The sequence below is a fragment of the Vespa crabro genome, chromosome 5, assembly GCF_910589235.1.
Source record: "Vespa crabro chromosome 5, iyVesCrab1.2, whole genome shotgun sequence".
NCBI lineage: Eukaryota > Metazoa > Arthropoda > Insecta > Hymenoptera > Vespidae > Vespa > Vespa crabro.
The window spans coordinates 5,105,263-5,127,762 of record NC_060959.1 but is presented as its reverse complement, the minus strand read 5'-3'; the positions used below and the strand labels follow the sequence as shown (position 1 = coordinate 5,127,762).

The following is a 22,500-nucleotide window of genomic DNA, read 5'->3' as shown; positions in this document are numbered from 1 at the left end:
GGATGAAAAAATAAATTAATGTAAGGGAAGGTAGATTGAAACCTAAAACGAGATCGATCGATTAATCGATCAATCGATCGATCGATCGTAATATATAGTCATCGTTATACGCAATGCGTTTAAATTTTCACGACGAACGACTAACGACGATATCGATTAAGAAGAGTAATCAAATTTGAAGGAGATAAATAACGAAACGACTCTTTCAAGATGGATGGGGCTCTCGTGACGATTATTTGTTACACAAATCTTATTTATTGTTCTTTGAATGACGTATTTCCTTATACAAACATAAATTTGATACGTTAATATAACAAACGAAAATTCTTCTCAATAAATTTCGTATCGTTCGAATGTAATTTTACAACTCTACGTATATATATATATATATAATTGTATATTCTACGATTATATCGTAAAATTAAAAAATTGAAATAGAAAAAGAAAATAAGTGTAACTTAGACGTCTGGTTTTGATGATATAGGAGAGTTCATTGTTGCGTAAAGTGCATGACCTTTCTCCCTCTGAGGATAATCTCATCTCGCATGTTAAAGAACTTTTTGAAATACCTATTTTCAAAGAAAAAAGAAAGGAAAAAGAAGAGAACGAAAGAGAGAGAGAGAGAGAGAGAGAGAGAGAGTGTGAGGAAGATTCTTAAATTAAAATTCTTTCTTATCTATCGATACCTTCTTTTTTCGATTTTCCATAGCAACAAAATTCATTATCCACGAAATTCATTTTACACTGAAATTCATTGAAGAAGCCAGAAACGAAGAACCATTTTGAAAGAAAGTAAAAGATAAGTTGATTGATAAAATTTATTATGTTAATGTAATGGAATTAATCATAATTTAGAAATAGATTAGAAAGTAATAATATAATAAAATTTATAGATTATTTTCTCTTTCTCTCTTTTTCTCTCTCTCTCTTTTTATCTCTCTATTTATCTCTGTCTCTGTCTCTCTGCCTCTCTCTCTCTCTCTCTCTCTCTCTCTCTCTCTCTCTCTCTCTCTCTCTCTCTCTCTCCCCCCGTGGTATCAAAGATGTATCAAAATTTACTTTAGAGAATATACAAGATAATACATGTAAATATATATATGTATATATTATATACATATATATATTTACATATGTGCGTATTTGTGTGTATATGTGTGTATGTAAAAGAGACATAGAAATAGAGATGCAAATAATAAACTCTATTACAGGCATGCAAAACAAACGTACAGTCATTTTGAAAAGTTCCTGTGAACTATGATACGAATTGTATATTATACAACAGAATTCTCTTTGTCATACCGTAAGATATATCTACATAAGGAAAGACCTGCAGTTGGATTATTTATACATGGCTTTATGCAAAGATATCAAAAAGTAATTTGAAGTTACTATCTCTTCGAATAGAACATCCTTTTTAATATGACCTACTCTTACTACTATCGATTTTAACTAACCCTTCGTCAAATTTTCTTTTGACAAACTTTACCGTATTCGTTTGGTATTTCACTATCTCTCCTTTAATGACGTTAACTAGCAAGCGCTTAATAAAAACAATATTTTTTAGTTATTACAACGTAAATCGTTCAAAGTATGTTTGTACGATTTTAACGAGAAGGATTTCGTTCATTAAATTTCGTTTATACGTTTAAACGTTTCTACGAGTGTATTTATATGTAGCTATATACACGTAGGGAAAAACACACACACACACACACACACACACACACACACATATATATATATATATATACGTATGATTATTTCGAAGTAATAGAGGAAAACTATTTTTGGTTTCGTGTCATCGTTTGCACCATTGTAACGAGGACTCGATAACACTTGCGTTCTCCAATTGGACGAATATTGGTACGGCGAACGAAAGCTATTTCTGTTTACATCGGCAAGTTACTATAATTACCATTAAATTGATTTTAGAGTGAAATCGTCGTGTAAATTAATTCAGACTGAGAATTTAGAAGGAGTAATGGATATATTATAAATTTGAGAAAATCGAAGACATATCTGAATTTGACAAAATAACGAAATAACGAAAATAAGAGACTCAGTTGGAAATTATTTTCTTCATGGTGAATATAATAATATTTTGAAAGGAACGGAACGTCAAAGAACACGGAACACAAAGAGAAAAATGATATTTACCACGAAACTTTTCTCCACCTGTTAGCTGTCTAAAAATAAATGAACGCATCAAAAAGCAATACGTTTTTGATAGTTGAACGGGTGAGAGGATATACGTAGAAAATTTTTAATTCGACCGAAACGTTTCAACCAATTTTTTTTTTCTTTTTAATCTATTTTTTCTATTTTTATATCTTTCTCTTTCTTCTTTTCCAAATTTTCCAGTTTTTCCCTATTTCGAAGTGGTCCAGTAATCGATGAAATTCTCTAGAAAGAGAGAGAAAGAGAGATTTCGTCAACGCAGTTGAACATACGCGATCAATAAGGATATAGGATTATTCATATAATTTATTAGAAAAAAAAAAAATACTTTTGAATAAATGAAAAATATTGTTCATTATTATCCAACAATCGCGATCTCAATAGGATATATAAGTAAGATAATAAGGAGTAAAAAAATTACGAATATAAAAATTGAAAAAATGAACTTTCATAAAATTAAGTTGATATATATCCTTCATGAAACGTGACCTGACCTTTTCCACCATGCAATATCCTAAGAATACATGTAAATAATTATATCAAACGACAAGAACCATCGTCCTGAGCGAACTTCCTTCCGTGAGACGCGAACAATGTATGAATTTCAAATTCCGGCCTCTCGCCATAAAGGGGAAGGAAGGCCTCGGTAAGCCATGATTCTACCTCTCTTGATTCAGGATCGATATGATCCTGGCTAAGTGCCAAGTAACAAGGATGGCCAGCCGGTGGTAAATCGTGTCGTTCCATCTGCTGTGCTTCCGCTCGCTTTTCCAATTCGACTTTCTATAGTCTATTGATATCCATGGATCCCCTCCCCTACTCTCCATCGTCCCCCTTCAGACATTACTGATATTTGATGGTGGATGTGCGCGAATTCGCGCGCTCGCGCGATAATTGTTTACATTCACTATCAGCTCTCTAATATATGATTTGTATGTATCTCTTCTCATCATTTAGATGAAAATTTTATAATTGTCCTTTTCAATCGATCATTCAAAATTTTTTCAATTAATGTCCTTTATATATATATAAAACATAGTTACGTTATTCGTGTTAAATATTTGTTCATTAACGGTAAAAAAAATTCACCGATAGTCGGTGAATAGATATTAATTTTTATTTACAATTTGAAAAAACGAAAGTTTTATTCTACGATAATAATTTTCTTTACAAATCTATATTTTATCCAATAAAAAATTATTTCAGCTAAATCATGGAAATCTCGTGTGGAAGACTTTTTTTTTGTTCTTTTTTTCTTTTTTTTTCTTTTTTGTTTTTTTCTTTTCTTATGACGTAGCAGCAACACGACGAGGGAGCATTTACCTATGCTTCGTCCAACGGGATTTACATTCTTGATGAATCTTTCTTTTCGCGGAATTACCTCTCGTTGAATTGCACTTCTATTGAGGACGAGCTTAATTACGATCCTACGCTCGATGTTACGGAGACAAGAATTTAAAACGTATAATTGATATTCGCGACGAATGGTAGTTCACGATTAATCATATCTTTTACATAGACATGAGAGCCTTCGAAATCTTTTATAATATCGTGAGAAAATCGATATTGGAAAATAATACCAACAGTGTTCTCAATGTTTCATAAAGAATACAGATCGGTGCATTTTCATAACGAGTTGAAACTTCGTTAGTTGTTTTCATCCATTGTCCCTTCGTCTTATTAAATATTTTGTTAACAATGATAAAAGTAAAAAGAATCTGGATCTTTTTTTTCTTTCTTCTCTTTTTTCTTCTTTTTTTTTTTTTTTTTTTTTTTTTAACCAACCATCTTTCTTTCATATTCAATTGATATATAAATCCTTTCAGTAAAATCTTGAATACTGTCAGATAATAAAGGGAACACGACAGTACTAATGAACACGATGGTACAAATACCCTTTGTACGACGTTTTTTACCCTGAGTAAAAAAGACAAAGGGAGAGCAATAAGCTTTGGTGTTGTTTATGGGAACGTCAGTATATTCAAGATATTGTATATATAAAGCTTTTAGTGTATCGTCAATCCAATCGATCGTAAATGACGTTATGTTGAAAAATATAAACACAGACGAACAGATCTTTCATGTATAACATGGGAATATTTTCTGTTGAGGGTTTATTCCAAAATTTTGGAAAAAGGAAAGAATAGAAGATATGAGAAAGATAGATAGATAGATAGATAGAGAGAGAGAGAGAGAGAGAGAGAGAGAGAGAAAAATTTGGATAAAATGCTCGGAATATTCCGTTGAAAGCTCAGCTTTTTTTATTCCCTCTTTTTCATTCAGTAAACGTAACTCGTTTCGCGAAACAGTCCGTTTCTCAGGAATGGATAACTTTTCTCGTTTTATTGTTCTTTGAGTGCTCGAAAAGAAAAAAGAAAAGTAGGAATCCTGTCCTCGGGGTATTCTCTGACCTTTTCCTTTTTCTTTCATTCCTTCTTTTACATTTCTTTTTTTTTTGTTATAAAATAATTTCAACAAAAACAGATGTCCACTCGTGCGAGAACCACAAGCCTCTCTTTGTCGCAATCTAGTTGATTATATTTAATAGATTTCGAATATTAATTCCCATTAAAAAGGTTCCACCTTATAAAATTTCTCGAGATTTTATTTCTATATTTGAAAATATCTCAGGAGATTTTTAAAATGCTCTCGCCCTATGCTTTACGTTAAATTGGAATTTTTATCTTTACCTTCTATGTTGTTTTACGTAGAATCTCTAGTATGGATTTTTACTGTTAAAAAAAGAAAGAAGAAAAAAGTAAAAAAAAAAAAAATGAAAAAAGGTCTATTGTACATAGATATGTATATCCCTATATATGTTATTTATATATATATATATATATATATATATATATATATAACATTACATACATAAATACGTGTACTCTTAGACTAATCTATATGGCATATAGATATCTATAGTCTCCTAAGACGTTTTAAAACTTTTTTCGATGTGAGATAAATGATCGTGAAACTCTTTCATAACGTTCGAACTCTCGGCGAACTTTCTTCTAAATTTCCTCCTACGTAACGAGTTATATAGGTTTCAACGAATCGATAAAAGTCGCATTTGTTATCGACTTCTCGTGAGACATAGTGTTTGGAGATGGGCCAATCTTTCGTCTGATCGAACAGAAAATCTCATTCTTAGTATATTTTGAACCACCACGTTGTCTATCTAAAGACGTTTTACCTCAAGGTAATATATGTAGTTCGTTGCACTTTTATTCTATTTCCATTCTATTCTATTTGTCATTGATAATATAATAAAGATAACAATCGTATGTATTATCGTATAATTGAAATTACGATATTGATCGAAAAAGCGCGACGGGAGACGACGTAATAAACGTCTTGACTTTGAAAAAGCAAAACAAACTTTAAGCCTACGCGAAGAAGTTGTTTCAGCTGCACGTTAAAAAGCACTCTTCTCGACGCGAGGCAAAAGCTTTTCTTGCTGTTTCTACGACATCAACGAAATGAACGAAATTCAATGCTCGTGCTATTTTTTCTTTCTTCTTCTGTTCTTTCCTCTTTTTTTCTTCTGCTCTTTTCACCTCTCCCCCTTTCCTCCTTTATTTTTACGTTTCCTTTTATTATTTTTTTTTCTTTCTTCTCTCTTTCTTTTCTTATTTTTCTTTTTCTTTCATTTAAGATGAAAAAGCACGAAGAAATGGAATACACACGTGATTCTCTTGCGATACGCTCAACGAAACTTCTCTACCCTAAATGTTAGAAATTTCATTCATAGTATTCATGAAGCGTTTAATTAACATGTCCGTACTTCCTTCGTTCGAATTTTTTCGATCGTTAACCACGTCTCCTTCTTCTTTCCAACTTGTCCCCTTATTCGAGATCGGTATTTGTCTCCATTGCATTTAATTTCCATAAATGACATTATTCCCAAAGGGTTACGAATACCAAAGTGTTCCATTGACGTTTACACCATTCTAATGTAATCCCTTTCGAGCTTGTTCAGTGGATACGAATACTATCTTAGTCCGACCATAATCTCGCAATTGAAATTTCAATAAATCGACTAACCACTACTAGCTTAGTATGAAATTGTAACATCGAATAATTCCGAAAGTATAAATGATATGTTCTTAAAAACTTCTCTTTCCTTTTTTTTTTCTTTTTTTTAAATGAAAAAATGTTCTACTTGAAAGACAGAGAGAGAAGTGGGGGAAAGAGGGAAGAAAAAAAAAAGATATATGAGTAAAGGGAATCACATAATGGATGTATATAAACGTGTTACAATAGCACATTACGTTACCGAAGCAAACGTTAAAAACAACAAAGTGATAATTAAGCGTTTGCTGGCGTCTAACGGACTCGACGACGTATCGTTTAATTTTACGCGAAGCCTCGATAGTAATCGATGCCATAACAACGTTACACAACGTAGTAGATTGGTAGTTGAATGTCTCTGATAAACTGTTAGTAGATGCCACGTGAAATATGTCAGAATCGGATGTATCGCCCTTTCCCATTTTCCACCTTACTAGCGTACGTTTAATTTTATTTACAACGATTGCTCCACGATCGAACCATTGCCATTTCTACTAAGTGTTATTTAATAGACATCTTTTATAGTACATGATTTTATCAAAGAGCACTGCGTGCAAACAGGTCATTTGTGTGAGTGCTTTTTCGTTAAATAAATAAATAGATAAATAAACTAACATAAATAATTATATATACATGGGAATGTAATTACCATAAGCAACGATAGCTTTCGTACGTGAAAGGAAGAAAAAAAGGAAGAAAAAAGAAAAAAGAAAAAAGAGAAAGAAAGAGCGAAAAGTAAAAAAAGAAAAATGAACAAGAAAAGGAAAAAAATATATATATATATATATATTCCCTGTAATATTAAATTCGATTTCCTTTTTTTTACTATATCCCATCGAATAACGTAGTTATTAGAACGATGATATTCGTTCTTTTTCCTCTAGAGAAAAATATTTTTCCGTTTTATGGAAAATCATATCCGTGATAAATCTCCGTTTACGTATCAGAATATATAAAAAATATATCCATTTCGTATTAACGTTCGTTCGCAATTAACACGTATTTTTATATTTAATTATCGAATGCGAGCGCATTTGGTTGAACGAAATTTCGTGCGTTTTTATTACCGTTTAAATAATAAAGGATTAGGAACGAACGTTGCATTATCAACGACATTGCATTATTGTTGACCGTAGATTGAATTCTGTATGCCTTTTTTAAAATTTACCCCATAGATATTCACATATGTCCGAAATTAATGTAATATCATTTCCGTTGGTATTCCAAAGTAATACAAAAATTCGACGAGTCGAGATATTAAATTATTTACATATCTAGATCTGTTGTTTATCTGATGCTAACTAACATCGTCATCGTCATTGTCATTATCATCAAGAGATCGATATCAGAATTGAAAGCTTTTATATCAGCCATTATATTTTTCTTTTTCTGCGAACCTACCCTTAATTCTAGCCAATAGCTAGCACGATTCTATGCTCTTCGAGATAATCTCGAAGATAGGTTTGACTGAGGGTGTAATATTTTTTTTCTTTCCTTTTCTTTTTTTTTCTTTCCTTTTCTTTTTTTTTCTTTTCCTTTTACCTTTTACCTTTTTGCTTTTTTCTTTTTTTCTTTTTTTTTACCATGAACGAAATTCTCTCTCTCTCTCTCTCTTTTTCTCTCTCTTTCTCTCTCACCCTCATGGAATCTCCTGAAAATGATCTCTCGAAAGAACTATAACTTGTTCGACAAATGGCACGCTCGTTATCTCTTTTCATCATGCAATTTTGAAATGTCAGCTTACGGTCTCAAAAAACGGCTAAAAAAAAAAAAAGAAAAAAAATATAGAAAAAGAAATAGAAAAGAAAAGAGAAGAGATGAAATGATCACAGTTGTTCTAATGACATCGATATTATTATATTATAGCTCGAAGAGATCATTAAACGTAGTCTCTGATTAAAGTCAATAAATTGTTGAAACGGCAAATATTTTTTCTTTCTTTTCGCGTCACCACATTCGTAATTCGTGGGATTTACCAGATTTTTTTACTGTTTCAATGAAACCCCTTGTACGTTGTAAAAATCGTTGAAGAAAAAAAAAAAGAAAAAAGAAATATGGAAACAAAAAATAGTCCTTTTATGAGATAAATGAATAAAAAAGAAAACAGAAAAAAAACCAAGAAAAAAAAGGAAAATAAAAAAGAGGAAAAGAATAAGAGACACTCGTAATTTTTTTTAAGTCCACTTTTATACGCGATAGCAGCAGTAACAACGCCAATATTAACTTCGTTGTCTCGTTAACGTTCATTAAAATTCTCAGTACGTTTATATCTATTGTACGTTTAGACAGTATTTTTCATTAGAAACATAGAAATTGCTTTTGTTTTTGAATATTCTACGGTATAATTGATGTATGAAGCACGTATATTTTTTCTTTTTTTTTTTTTCTTTCTCTTATTCGTTTGCTTTATTTCCTCTGCATATACGTTGAAATCGACTCATGACATACTTTATTTTAGACTTCAAGGATAAATAGGAATGATTATTGACCTTCTTTTCTAAGAGTATCATGAAATACGGAATATCGTTCTAACGATAATATTCTTTTCTTTTATTTACTTCTTTTTTTTTGTTTTTTTGTTTACGAAATCGTACATATCCATCGAACGGCATCATAATGTTAAAAGAATGAAAGAAATGCATTTTGTAAAATTGTCACGATAATCCTTTATTATAAGTAACGACGTGCTTTTATCAAAGCATTCTCATTTCAACCGGAGAGAGATCTTATGGTTATGGTACGTACGTCTTTTAATAAAGTACTTTATAGAGGAACTTTACTAAAGTCACTATTTTATCGTAAAATTAATAACTTACTCATATTTTTTACAGTTTCTTATAAAGAATACTAAGTAGAGAAAACTACGGGATTATATAAAATTACTATACGATTATCTCTCTCTCTCTCTCTCTCTCTCTCTCTCTCTCTCTCTCTCTCTCTCTCTCTATTTATCTATCTATCTATCTCTTTCTTTCTTTTTATCTCTCTGAAAATTATAAACTACGAATAAAAATTCAGATAAATTCCCATGGGATTATAGTAGGATGGACGTGAGTTGGTAGATAAGATGTCGATAGAAGTAAAGTTTGGACATGGAAATGTAACACAAAAACAGATCGTTTTGACATTAGCTAGGATAATTGTTAAGGGTTAATTGATTCTAGTCCGTGAAGCGACAGGATTGCTTGACCTAGAACTTTGGCAATCTAGGTAAACCAAAGTAGGTAGACAGGGTTGCTGGTGTTCCGGTGGAATCGATGAAGTCATTAAATTATCTGACATCCATTTAAACCGGAAGCAACGAACCCGAGAGAATCTTTATATCGATAAAGTACGACCTCGCCATTTCGATCCATTTCTTCCTGATTTCAATATATTAGATAGACGTATATAACTATGTATGTACGTACAATACAATTATATAGATATACATGCATATTCATTTATGTATCTCTGTATGTATTTTATGTATCTATGCATTCACATAACTCTGTACCTAATCTATCTAAGTACGTAGTACGTATCGTGTCTACCTTTATCGTGTCGCACGTATCCTTCCACTCAGGTGAACTCGATGAATCGTTCTCGTCGTCGTTGACCTCGGAGTCGATCGACCCTTATTCGCGAACTCTCTACTTACCTAAATACCTACCTACCTACCTATCTACCTACATACCTATCTACGACAACTACCTATTCACCTTAGTCGTTTTGACGAAGAAATCGAGGTAACACGTCCCTGGATATTTAGGGTGTTTATCGTTAATACGATATTCATTGAATAACCTTGTCTCATTATTTTCAATAATGCGTCTACGTTACAGTTAAATATTTCAAATATTTCTAAAAGGGCATACGCATTTCCACAGACAAACATACATATGTATTTGTCTCTTTTATATCGAATATTTGAATTTAGGATGCGATTGCGTACGTTCCACTTGGATGATTCCGTTCGAACGAAAATACAATGTTAAATTGGCAAAGTTAAATACAAGATAAATTAGCGTCAAAGAGAAAGAGAGAGAGAGAGAGAGAGAGAGAGAGAGAGAGAGAGAGAGAGAGAGAGGTAGATAGGTAGGTAGTTAGGTAGGTGGTTTTGCCAAAGCTTTAAATTAGTTAAATCGGTAAAGGTCGTGGTCGATTCATGTCGGCTAAGAGAAATTATTTGGCAAATTTTCTTGGCAAAATGTTTGGTCAATTTTTTCGAGATAAATAGAAAGAGAAAGGAAAAGAAACAAAGAAAAAGAAAAAAAAGAAAAAAAAAAGAAAAACGTTAACCTCGCGTTAATTTAAGAAACGTCGTAATTCTATAAGTTGTGGTACTAGGTTAAGGTGATAACATCACCCGCCAGCAATACAAAATAATGTATGTTCATTTTGTTTGATGCCGTTACAATTTCTATCGGTCGATCTAATCTTTATCAACTTTTTTGTTTCTTTTTTTTTTTTTTTCTTTTATACACGAATGAGAATTATCGCGATTGAATTCCACGTTTTTCCACAAATGTGCTCGTTATGAAAGAAATCGAAGCGATTCGTATATCATACTCTCTCGGCTTCTTTACTAACTCTCATTCTTCTTATAACTCGAAAGGATATTAATAGGAAAGTGCTTCTCGCATAAGGCGTAAATTTAAAAAAAGGTGTGTTGACTTTTTAAAAAGGTATCCTGTTAAATCGATTAAATGAGTTTCACGCTTAGAATCGACGCGTCATGCTATATCATGTTTACGTTGAATACGAGAAACGTCTTTTGTTGTCATACGATGTTAGGATTTATTTTTTCTTTTTCTTTTTTTTCTTTTATTTCTTTTTTTTTTTTTTCTTTTTTCCTCTCTTAAAGAAAAATGAAAAGGAAATAAATGTTAAGCCCTGTTAAGGTGCGTGATATATAATTTTTCTTTTTTCTTTTTTTTTTTCAAAACGGTTAGAAAACTTATATACCTGTTGTATTTGAGAAAATATTATCGTCGAAAGAATTGAAAAACAACGTAATGATAATTTCGAAATAAACAAAATTTAATGAAAAATTAAATTGTTTCACATACATATTAAATGATCCCATTGAATTGCATTAAACATTAATATATTTTTATTCTGTATGTATGCATTTAACAATAAAGTCATATATGCATTTAAGGATTAAATTTAAAAATTGTATATTTATCCTCTGGTGGTACGATTTCATTTATTTTTAAATCGATAATAATATTTAAGGAGTATGAAATGTAATAACACGTATCCATGTATATATATTTTTGAACTTGCAAAATAATTTAAGTGCCTTATCCTAAAAAATAATATATATACACATATAAAAAAAAGATCGTAAATAAAAACGTATGACATCGACGTAAACAAGAGTAAATTGTTTTTTGTATATATAAAATAAAATAAAATCGAAAATACGTATTCCATTGGGATATCGAAAACAATCACAGTCAATCGGTCTACCAGAGTTGTCCTTCGAGCAGATATAATCTCGATCGAACATTTTTTCGAACGTATTTAAATTTCATCAAATTCGTTCACAAAAAAGAAAACATTTTACAAAAGCGATATCATTTTAAACTCTTTCAGATTTCAAATTCAATTCGATAGGACAAAAGGGATGAAGGTTAGCATTACTTTTATACATAATATCGTACATTAAAGTTACGATATTATCGGCAACTCTCTTGAGAGATCTTCGTTCACATAAGTTCGGAGAAGTATCTCCTAGGAGCCATCTGTTAGAGTAGTAGACGTTCAGTAGTTTTTTGTAACTTTATTTTTTTTTGTTTTTACGAATTCGTCTGCTTTAGAACTTTCTTTTCTTCTTTCATTTCTTTTGCTTTGTAAAAATAAAAGATAAAAGAAGAAAAATATACAGTATGTGTGTGACCATAGGACATAGGACGTCGTTCTCTCTCTCTCTCTCTCTCTCTCTCTCTCTCTCTCTCTCTCTCTCTCTGTCTCTCTCATTGTTTTCATTGTTTCACGCGCGGCCATTGTTACGAACGAATCCATTCGAATCTCACGTGAAAGAGATAACGTACATGAATCATGGAATTACACGCTTGAATTATTACGTTGAATCGTTGAACTCGATTATGTTTCATTCATACATTATACCTTTCTTTTGATTTATTTTTAAATCCGTTAGAATTTCGTCTTCTATTATGTTGCTACATAGGTGATTTTGATTGAGAGAAAAAAAAAGAACTATTACGAGGCATTGTCGTACATGTGATACGTTGTCAAAATCAGCTGTTACGAATTAACAATGTAAACGTAACAATGTTTTAAGTCACGTTATCTAATCATTACTTTTGATTTAATTGAATTTTCACGTAGGTCCCATACGAAAGTACTTCTTTTTTTTATCTTAGGGATAATAACAATAATTGGATTTATTATGTAATAGCTGCGAAAATTTCAAAGAAGATAGAACTTTGGAAATGCGTAAAACATTATTCTATGAGAAGAGATTGAGCTATTGATAGAACAAAAACGATTAAAGTCGGTTTATGGGAGGAAGAAGGATCAGGGAGAATTGCCGTGTAACTTTGTAGAGTATTTTAAAAAAGGCTTCGTGCCAGTCACGCGATAACGTGATTCGAGGATGCCGAGAGATATTTGAGTTCTCCTTGAAACAGGAAACGAAAAGTCTATTTATTTCAGATGCGTGCTAAGGATAGGGACGATAGCGATAATTAAGGAAGGGAATAAAAAAGGTGATTAGAAGGATTCTAAGCTTTTCTTATCTTTTCCTAACGAAAAGCACGCGAGAAAATGATATTTTCCTTTTCATCTTTCTTTTCTTCTTTTTTCTTTTTTTCTTTTTTCTTTTTCTTTCTTTCTTTTCATTTGCAAAAAAAAGAGGGTCGAAATGTGTATATTAGATTCTTTTCTTTTTTTTTTAATTTTTCACTCTGTCGAATATTCAGTACGATTGATCGTTGATCGATTTATTTCAGATGATAAACGCGTATGATTATGTATATAAATTTTTAATTAGAAATTTTTCCTTCTTAAAAAGAGTTTATACGTTAATTCCAGATTTGTTTGGTTTAGATAATTCTTTATTATAAATACAGATACACACGTTTACAGTTAATATTCATTAATCAAACAGAACATTGAGTTTCCATGGGATTATTCTTGTTTGATTCGAACTATAAACTTTCTTAAGAAGTACGTTCATCTCCCGAAAGATACCATACAAAGTTAACCGTGGTATAGTTTGCGAAGTAATTATACAAAGGCCGATACGTTCCTGTGATTCCAAGTGTTTCGACTCGTTGTTCGCATTCTTGAAACAGTCTGGTAAAATATCCTTGACTTTCAGCTTCGTCGTCGTCGTCATCGTCGTCGTTGTCGTCTCGATCAAGGATTTGCAAGATGTGCTAAACAAAAAAGTGAAAAGAGCAGTTCTGAACGATTAAGAAGCCATGTAAATCGAAGAAGAGGAAGCCAAATCTGATTTTAAATTTTTCATTCAAAAGTATCATTCAAATCGTTCGATGCCAAGTGATTTTAATCGAAGATATGTGAAAATGAATGAAAAGATTTAATTGCCGCGATGATTTTCTGACGAACTAAGACTTCACTTCATCCCTTCCTTTAAATCTCTTTAAAACCGATCCTCTCTCGTTGATCCAATCATTAAAATTTCATATTAATCCAAGCGATAGAGGATTCTCGAGAGTATTTTCGTAAATTAAAAAAGAGAGAGAGAGTGAGAGAAACAAAAACAAAAATTAAGAGAGAGAGAGAGAGAAAGAGAGAAATCTTATCGAGATGGAAGAGGATGATACAGAGGATATGCCGGTAACTTTGACCAACAAATTGATAAAGAAAAAAACTATGTCGACAACGAGAAAGATAATGAACGCGCAGGCATATACGTCAGCTAGAACATTTTCCGGTGGTCAGATCACTATTCGTAGACAAGACTCGGCCGATGAATCCGACACGATGGAATATGCTTCCGAAAACGAGGTCGAGAATATACCTAAGGACGAGGAATGTCCCGAGCCACTTGTGATCGATGAGAAAGGCAATAGGATATCCGGAACGGACAGACACTCCGTTGATCTTCCTGAAGAAGCCGAGTCGCTTTTGATGGGTCATCAAAAGAGTAGTCATCGTTTTTCATCGACGACGATCTGTGTTAACGAGGAGGACATGACACATAACACCAGTAGTAGATACTCCGGCACTAGACTGGGTCTTTTCATGAGTAGACGAAGTCCGCAATCCAGTTCAAGTCAGGAAGATTATGAGCCTGAAGTGAAAAGTTTGTCTAGATTGCAAAGACAGCATCATCATCTGCAACAACAACAACAACAACAACAACAACAGCAACAACAACAGCAACAACATCTTTTAACAGCTGGTGGTAGTAGTGGCCAAGTGACAGCAAGATCAATGGAAAGCTTACGTTCCTCGAGAAACTTTCTCAGTGCCGACGATCGTTATAGCGACGAACGAAAGTCTTTAGAATCTTTATCCTCCTCATCGGAAACCCATTTGACAACTTCAAAAAGTCACTATCGTAGTTTCTTAACGTCATCGAGCAAGGACGTACGTAGGATTATAACTCAGGTCGAGTCTAAAAGCAGCGAAAATCTTCATCGCGAAGAAAGCTTGAACGCCGAGGTTCGTCGTGGACTTTTTGCAAATACAGGGCTCGAAAGAAAATTACCTCAACATTTAAGCCTTCCACCGCCGTCAAACGTTTTCTCATTGACAAGTCCCGGTGGCAGCGATCGAAAGATCACTATACTTAGTCCTCATTCACCTATTAACTCAACGGAATTTCAATTCTCCGCGCAGACTTTGAAGAGCAGGAGGAAGAAGGCCATCGTCTTGCCTAGGTTGGTGTTGCCCCGAAGCGAATCCGAAGTTTTTTTAGAGTGAGTAGTCGATTGTCGATGACTTTTAGCCTCCCCCTGGTCGTTGCCCCGTTGGCCATGTGTCCTCGTCGAAGTGATTTGTAAGTTCACTGGGTCTAACTCTTTAGCTTTATATGTATATCTACGAGAATAGATGGCACATTGCTTTCGAGTCTTTCGTATTCTTTCAGCACGCTGATTAAAAAAAAAAAATAAAAAATAAAACGAACGATTGCTTTTCTCGTAATATATCGAGATAATATATCGTGCTTAACTCATTCGTATCATTAGAATTTTATCACTTTCATGACTTGTCAAATAATGCATGCGCTTTATCATTAGCTTTCATAATAAATATATATATATATATATATATATATATATATATATATATATATATATTGGAAAATATATAATGTAATATCGTTGGGATTTATCGAGATAAATTGATCATCTTAATCTTTCTGTGATATTGTTTTTGCTTTAGCTTTATACAATATACTGATAGTCTTTTTAGAAAGAATACATTATGATTCCGTATTACGGATAATAGAATCGGTGAACAGCAGCTTCGTATAGACGATGGTATCATGTTATTCTCTATATTTACTACGTTGACTGAGAGAGGCAGAGAAAGAGAGAGAAATAGAGAGAGGGAGAGAGAGAGAGAGAGAGAGAGAGAGAGAGACAAAGAGAGAGAGAGAGAGAGAGAGAGAGAGAGAGAGAGAGAGATAAAGAGATAGAGATAGAGAGAGAGAATTGAGGTGTATTCACTCGTAATAGCTATTACTAAGGCATGCATGTAACTGGAACTTTAACTGCATTGCCCCTAGCAATATCTGCTCTAATACTATTATCCAAAGAAATGCTCATTTGCTTGGCTATTGTTTAGAATTAATTTAATTCCAATTTAGAGAGTATCCATAAGCGATTATTTCAAATCTTTCGTAATATTAGATTATTCGTGAAAATCCTTCTTCCTCGGGGTAAAAAAGGATTATACCCCCGAGGATTTATTAATTTCGTCTTTTATTTCTTTCCTTTTTTTTTTTTTTCAATGAGCTAGAACCAAATTGAATTTTTTTACGTCGAATTATTTTCGATACCGAGGAACGAATAAAATTTATATATATACATATATATAATATATACATATACATATACACTATATATATATATATATATATATATATATATATAAAGACACGTTTTTAACATCACCATAAAAGATCAATACAATTTCGACCTCTCGTACATTGTTCGTCGAACCGTAACTATTCGTTCCGAGTTCCGATCGTATTTGATTTGTTTAAAATTCACTTTTGTAGTACATCGCGAACAAAAAAAAATCTAAAGTTTCATCGATTCTTTCAGAGAAACACAATTCGATTTCGATCGATTAATTTTTCGAGAATAATGATTCTTGTGATTTCGCGTTACGCTTCAAATTTCAATGGTGATCGGTTTAATAGAATTTCTTTCTTTCTTTTTGTTATTTTTTCTTTCGTTTTAATTTTTTTTTTCTTTTTTTTTTCTTTTCCATTGTTAAATATTACCCGCATATAAAGGTAGCTCTGCGCATTTTATTCGACAAAAGGAATTTTGGACTGACTTTTCAAATCGGAGAATCACACTTTTTCTTTGTCTCTTTTTCTTTCGTTCTTTTTTTTTTTTTTTTAATCTTTTTTACTTTGTCTTTCATCTTACGAATTCAGAGTTTAATAGAAAAAGGAAAGGATTAATACTAATTAATTCGGAATTTCGCAATTGTATCCAGGTCTCGTAAGTATATAGATGTATATACATACGTATATACGTACATACATACATACACGTATGTTTAATATTAATTAAAAGTTTCTTTTGTGAAAGTTTCACATCCAAGTATAATATGATATCTTATTTGATTTATGTTCCATTTTTTATAATTTTTCGATCAACGACATTTATACGACTACAATATATATATATATATGAATATATCTAAGTTTTGTCTTTCATTCTTGAATTAATGAAATATTTCTCGTAATGAAACGACGTCGCACAAAGTTTCTTGATGATATAAGCGATAGAGTTAACTTAAAATGGCAAATGGTAACAAGGAAGAAAGGTTGTAATAAAAATCAACGTGATCATCGTGGAAAGGATAGAGAAGAGATGCTGAGCAAAAAGCTTTCTTTTTTTCTTGGGTATACACCATTCTTTCTCTCTCTATCTTTATCGATTTCTCTCTCTCTCTCTCTCTCTTTGTCTTTTTCTCTTTTTTCTCTCTCTCTCTCTCTCTCTCTCTCTCTCTTTCTTTCATTCACTTTACTAAGATATATTTCTCGGTCATAAAAGTCTTGCAACGAAGGAAAACAGAAAAAATGATTTTAAAAGGGAAGTACTTCAATGATGAACGTATGTCTATTCGTAAGTTTATATCTTACGTGAACGTGTATACATATAATATATACATATATATATACACATATATGTTTATTTTCTACGTTCTCTAAAGTAAACTTGCAACTCGTTTCAAATTTAGCTTTTAGTTTTAGTGCTTTTATTTCTTCTTCTTTTTCTTCTTCTTATTTTTATTCTTTTTAATTTTCTTGAAATATCATGGAAGTAGAACTTCGTAGATTCCGAGAGAGGGGGTCTTACTATCTTAAAGCTCGGTACATTTGAATGGCATTATACTCGCATGTTCGTAATTATATCGAAATGTAATCTGTAACACCAAAAGTCAGTTTAATATAATAAACGTTTTAAATTTCCTTCGCGTAATTACGTGTTTGGTGTTCGCGTGGCCGGAAGCCGTACCCGAGAACGCTGCTTCTCCATTTCGCCTTGACCTACATTACGATTTTCGATCTTGTCTATTCGAATTCGAAATCAGGAGTAACGATCTATCCAATGATGATCGTTATACACACGCAAAATTAATCCTTCGTCATCGAATGATAACATTCGTGTAGATATATTATTCTATGAAAAGTTTTTCTAAAAATTAAAAAAAAGAAAATAAATAAATAAATAAAAGAAATAAAAGAAATAATGATTAGAAAAAAAAAGTAATAGATAAAAAAGAAAACACCCCACCTCAACGAGAAATCAAGCGTTATATATTCTCTCATAAAATAAATTGCTATAGTAAATTTTTTTCCCGTTAAATCATTTTATAAATGTCTCCTTTATGATACGATTGATTCTTTATGACAATGTACATAACTATGTGTGTGTGTGTTAGTGCGTGCGTGGTGTGTAAGGGAGTGGAAAACTTGTCGGCTTGATTTCTTTTTCAACCGCTTCGTTAGCCACATTTCGAATCGAGCTCGTTCTGACGTCATTGTTAAAACGCGTATTCGCAAAATGCGAACGTAAACGCGCACGCGCGTCTACTTTTAATCTCGTTTAGTGATTTAGTAATTTAATCCTTTAAGTGATGAATTTTTACGGTTGACTGTGTTTAACTCTCGAGAGTAAAAGTTTTACAAGTTTTTAGTTACTTTTATAAATAATTAAGAAGTTATATTAGCGAGATTGAGAATGTAAATAATTCAGACGGTATTATTATTTCGGTGTAAAATTTTCGATCGTAAACGTATATTGTAACAGGTTGCCCAAATTACGACATTCCGTCTGAATGAGCTTCCTTTCGAATATTTTATAATGTCTATTGTTAATATAAATATATATGTATATGTATTAGGGGGCCCGGAAAGTAATGTCGTTTCTGCGCATGTCGATATTTGATTGTGATTAAAAATAAAAACTTGTTAAAAATTTATTCGTTTGAATTTAATTTAAGAAAGCGACATTACTTTCCGGTCCCCATAATATATATATATATAATATATATATATATATATATATATATATATATATATAATATATATATATATATATATACGTGTGTATGTAACAAGAAAGATGAGACGTTCGTTGATTATTCTACCCTTTTTTATCAAAGGCTTCTATTACTTACTCGTCCTTTTTGTGAAGTTTTTCATCCTTTGGTATGTTTCGCGACGAGAGAGTTATTCATATCGAGAAAATATTTTACTCTCTGTTACTCTTTCTCTCTCCCTCTCTCTCTCTCTCTCTCTCTCTCTCTCTCTCTCTCTCTCTCTCTCTCCCTCTCTCGCTCTTTAATTCATCAAAAGGTGTAATTCAGCGTTCATATTTAAAAACTTTATCATCCCCAATTATAAATCGAACTCGTATAAATTTTTGAAGTACCAATGACGTTATTACTTTCATTTAGTATGCCGATTGAGTTTACGTCATGTTCATTTCCAGTTCAGTACAATTTTTATATTTTTGCGATTTTTATAAATGAATTTTTATGAATGAACAATTAATTTGTATCACGTGAAGTTTAAAGTAATTATTAATGTTTCTTCTTCTCTCTCTCTCTCTCTCTCTTTCTCTCTCTCTCTCTCTCTCTTTCTCTCTCTCTCTCTCTCTATGTCTCTCTTTCAGTTCGTTTCTTTTGTTCTTCTTTTTCGATTTATATCTTATAGAATGATAAAATGAAATCTCTTTTTCATGAAACATTAGCTCTTAGCTAATCTTAAAGTTTGATCGATCGCTCGTCATGTTCGCGGTTAATTTTGTAAATCGGAACACGAAAGCTTTGGTAAGGCTAGAATTACTTGCGAACTACCTTCCATGTTTGTAATTTAACGGATAGATGGTATAATATTTATTCGAAGGATTAAAAAACGTTAACATGCTATCTTTCGATTACGTATGTACTTAGACATTCGACGTTTTATCAAAGATTATTTTTCATCCTTCCTTAACGTGCTATTTGAATAATTTCTATGTGAATTAACTTATATACGAATTTGCTACGATCAATGTCTGTCTGTTTGTCTCTCTGTCTTTCTCTTTCTCTCTCTCTCTCTCTCTCTCTCTCTCTCTCTCTCCCTCTCTCTCTCTCTCTCTCTTTCTGCCTGTTTTCGAAATATTATATCACTTGGTCGTGTGCCAAAGCGGAAAACATTCCTGGAGGATGGACTTTGACAAATGTTACACAGCGGCCACGTTTAAAGGTTTATTAATAATACATTGCATGGCTATTAACAAGTATCAAAGTTTTATTTTTGTAGTTCTAGTTAATCAAGGGTTCATTTCTTTCTTTATTTCTATTTATGAAGTTTATTTCACATTTTATCCTATTCCTTTTGTATCTTTCATTTTCCAACTTTTCAAAAGAATTTTATATAACGGAGCAGTAAATCGAAAAGCCTCTCAAACCGACCAAAATCGTATATATATATATATATATATATATATAAAACAAAGAGAGAGATAGAGAGGAAGACCGCAAAATGATTAATAGACGACGTGTACTCGGGTATTACCGGCACGGCTGTTGCAATGACATTTAGCCGCGAGAGAAATTCGAGTATCAAGAAGAGAAATTATTTTTCATCGTATACGTACATCCGGTGTGTTCGTTCCCCATTTTTCTTCATTCCTTTTTCCGTACTTTTATAAATGCCTCCAGGGACAGGGACTTTGAAAGAGGAAGAGTCTGTTGGAACATCTGGGAATGGACCAAAGAAAATATGGTGGGGATGGGAAGTTAGGGGAAGGTAATTGTCATTGGTACCGACGATTTGAGGAAAAAAAAAAGGAAAAAGGAAAAAAGACAAACATTCGTAGAAAAATACTCTGGGACTTTTTCGTATTTGTGTATATATATTCGTTCTACGTGATTAAGAGTATATATTTGAGGTTTCATTTGACAAGAACAATTGCAATATTCATCAATCGCAATAGTTATATGATACGTAGGTATTTGTCAAGGTTATTACGTGTCACGTAAAATTCTCATGGTTATTACGAGCGATTAAAGAGAATCTTTTATTATTTTCTATAGAAAATTTACGTCGTACTAATATATATGTTTTAGAGAAATCCGTGAGAAATATATGTTAATGTCATTTATGTACTTTATTTGTAATCTTTCTTTGCATTGTAAAGTTTCTTTGCATTGTAAATTCGTACTTACTCTCGACAATGTACTATTAAGAATTTTACACGTGCCCAACGACAAAAATTCGTCATTTTTGATGTGAATGAGCGTGAATCACGCCACGTGTATTTCGATTGAAAATCAAATATTTTTAATAGGTTCGATACAAAACAAAAACAAAAACAAAAACAAGAACAAAAACACAAAAAAAGAATAAAAAACAGAATCAATTTGAGTTGAACAATTTTATATTTCTTCGTAATACCCATTGCTAGAGTCGCGTCAGTCACAAGTGCGTATTCGAAAAATGAAAGGGAATAAGAATAGTAATAAAAATAATCGATATTCGCGGTATATTTTCGAAGTAGAAAGAAACTTTGATGAGATTCCATTATTCAGAGAGGTATATATGTAATAGTAGCGTATAAGTTTATACATTTGGACTTGTTGTTTCCATGATTCAGACAGTTCGCAGATATTCAGGTGTATATAATGCGAATAACTTTCATAATTTGTTCGCGTTCAATACACTTTGCCAATATTTAATGAAATGTTATATGTACTTAATGAGAATGATTATTAAAAAAGAAACTTACGTGTTTTATTTGATATTTAAAACTTCGATGAATTGTTGAGACATTCGCTTTACATTCGCATGAATAGATATTTTTTTCTTTTTCTTTTTTGTTTTTTTTTTCTTTTTTTTTTCAACGATATCTTTCGCGATATTTCCATGCATTAACTAGAAATAAAGACGAATATATTTTATATATTTTCAATTAAGAAGATACTTCGTGGTATTTACTTTTCTAGGAAATAAATATTCTCAAATTACTGTTTATTCAAACGACTCTTTAGTTTTCTTAAGCATCGATAAATAAGTTTTCTTTGATCTTACTGCGAAATTTTCGGCGAAACGAATATTAAGATAAAATTAAACCTAATGGCGAAAAATTCACCAAGTTTATTTGTATACACGTTTGCAATTAGTTTCTAGCACGTATTAGCCGCATTATTAATTGATGCATGATCACGAGGCAATAAGTAAAAACAGGATTAAATTGGCGCGGTTTGCAAATGTTGGACCGTCCTTGTTAGAAGACAAACTTATTACCAATTATATTAGAGAAAGTTTCTGCAACCAGAGATTCTATTCAACGGTTATTAGTTCGCAGCACAACATTTCTGAACTCTAGTCAATGCATAACTTTCCTACTGCGAGATAAATTATAAATTATAAATTATATAATAGTATGTAAATTTATTTTCCATTCATTCACAAGATTGTACACTTATGATTTTATAAACTCTATCTGCTATCTAAGTATTATTTTTTCTTTTTTGCGTTTAAATCAATGTAATATATTTTTGCTGTTTAGCTCTTTAAAGAAAAAAAAG

The 22,500-nt window shown here is 31.9% G+C and overlaps 1 protein-coding gene across 14 annotated transcripts in view; it reads left to right on the top strand.

The window, feature by feature from the left end:
• The window catches only part of LOC124424362 (cAMP-specific 3',5'-cyclic phosphodiesterase), a 335,250-nt gene that overhangs the window by 208,130 nt on the left and 104,620 nt on the right, over window positions 1–22,500 (top strand). For 4 of the 14 annotated variants that reach the window (XM_046963283.1, XM_046963284.1, XM_046963287.1 and 1 more), the window contains exon 2: window positions 13,583–15,152. The exons of 9 other annotated variants lie outside the window; for them this stretch is intronic. In XM_046963283.1, coding sequence (XP_046819239.1) covers window positions 14,035–15,152 — 1,118 coding nt within the window. In that variant the 5' untranslated portion in view covers window positions 13,583–14,034. The remainder of the gene's footprint in view (window positions 1–13,582; window positions 15,153–22,500) is intronic. One more of the 14 variants, XM_046963286.1, reaches the window with a different exon arrangement.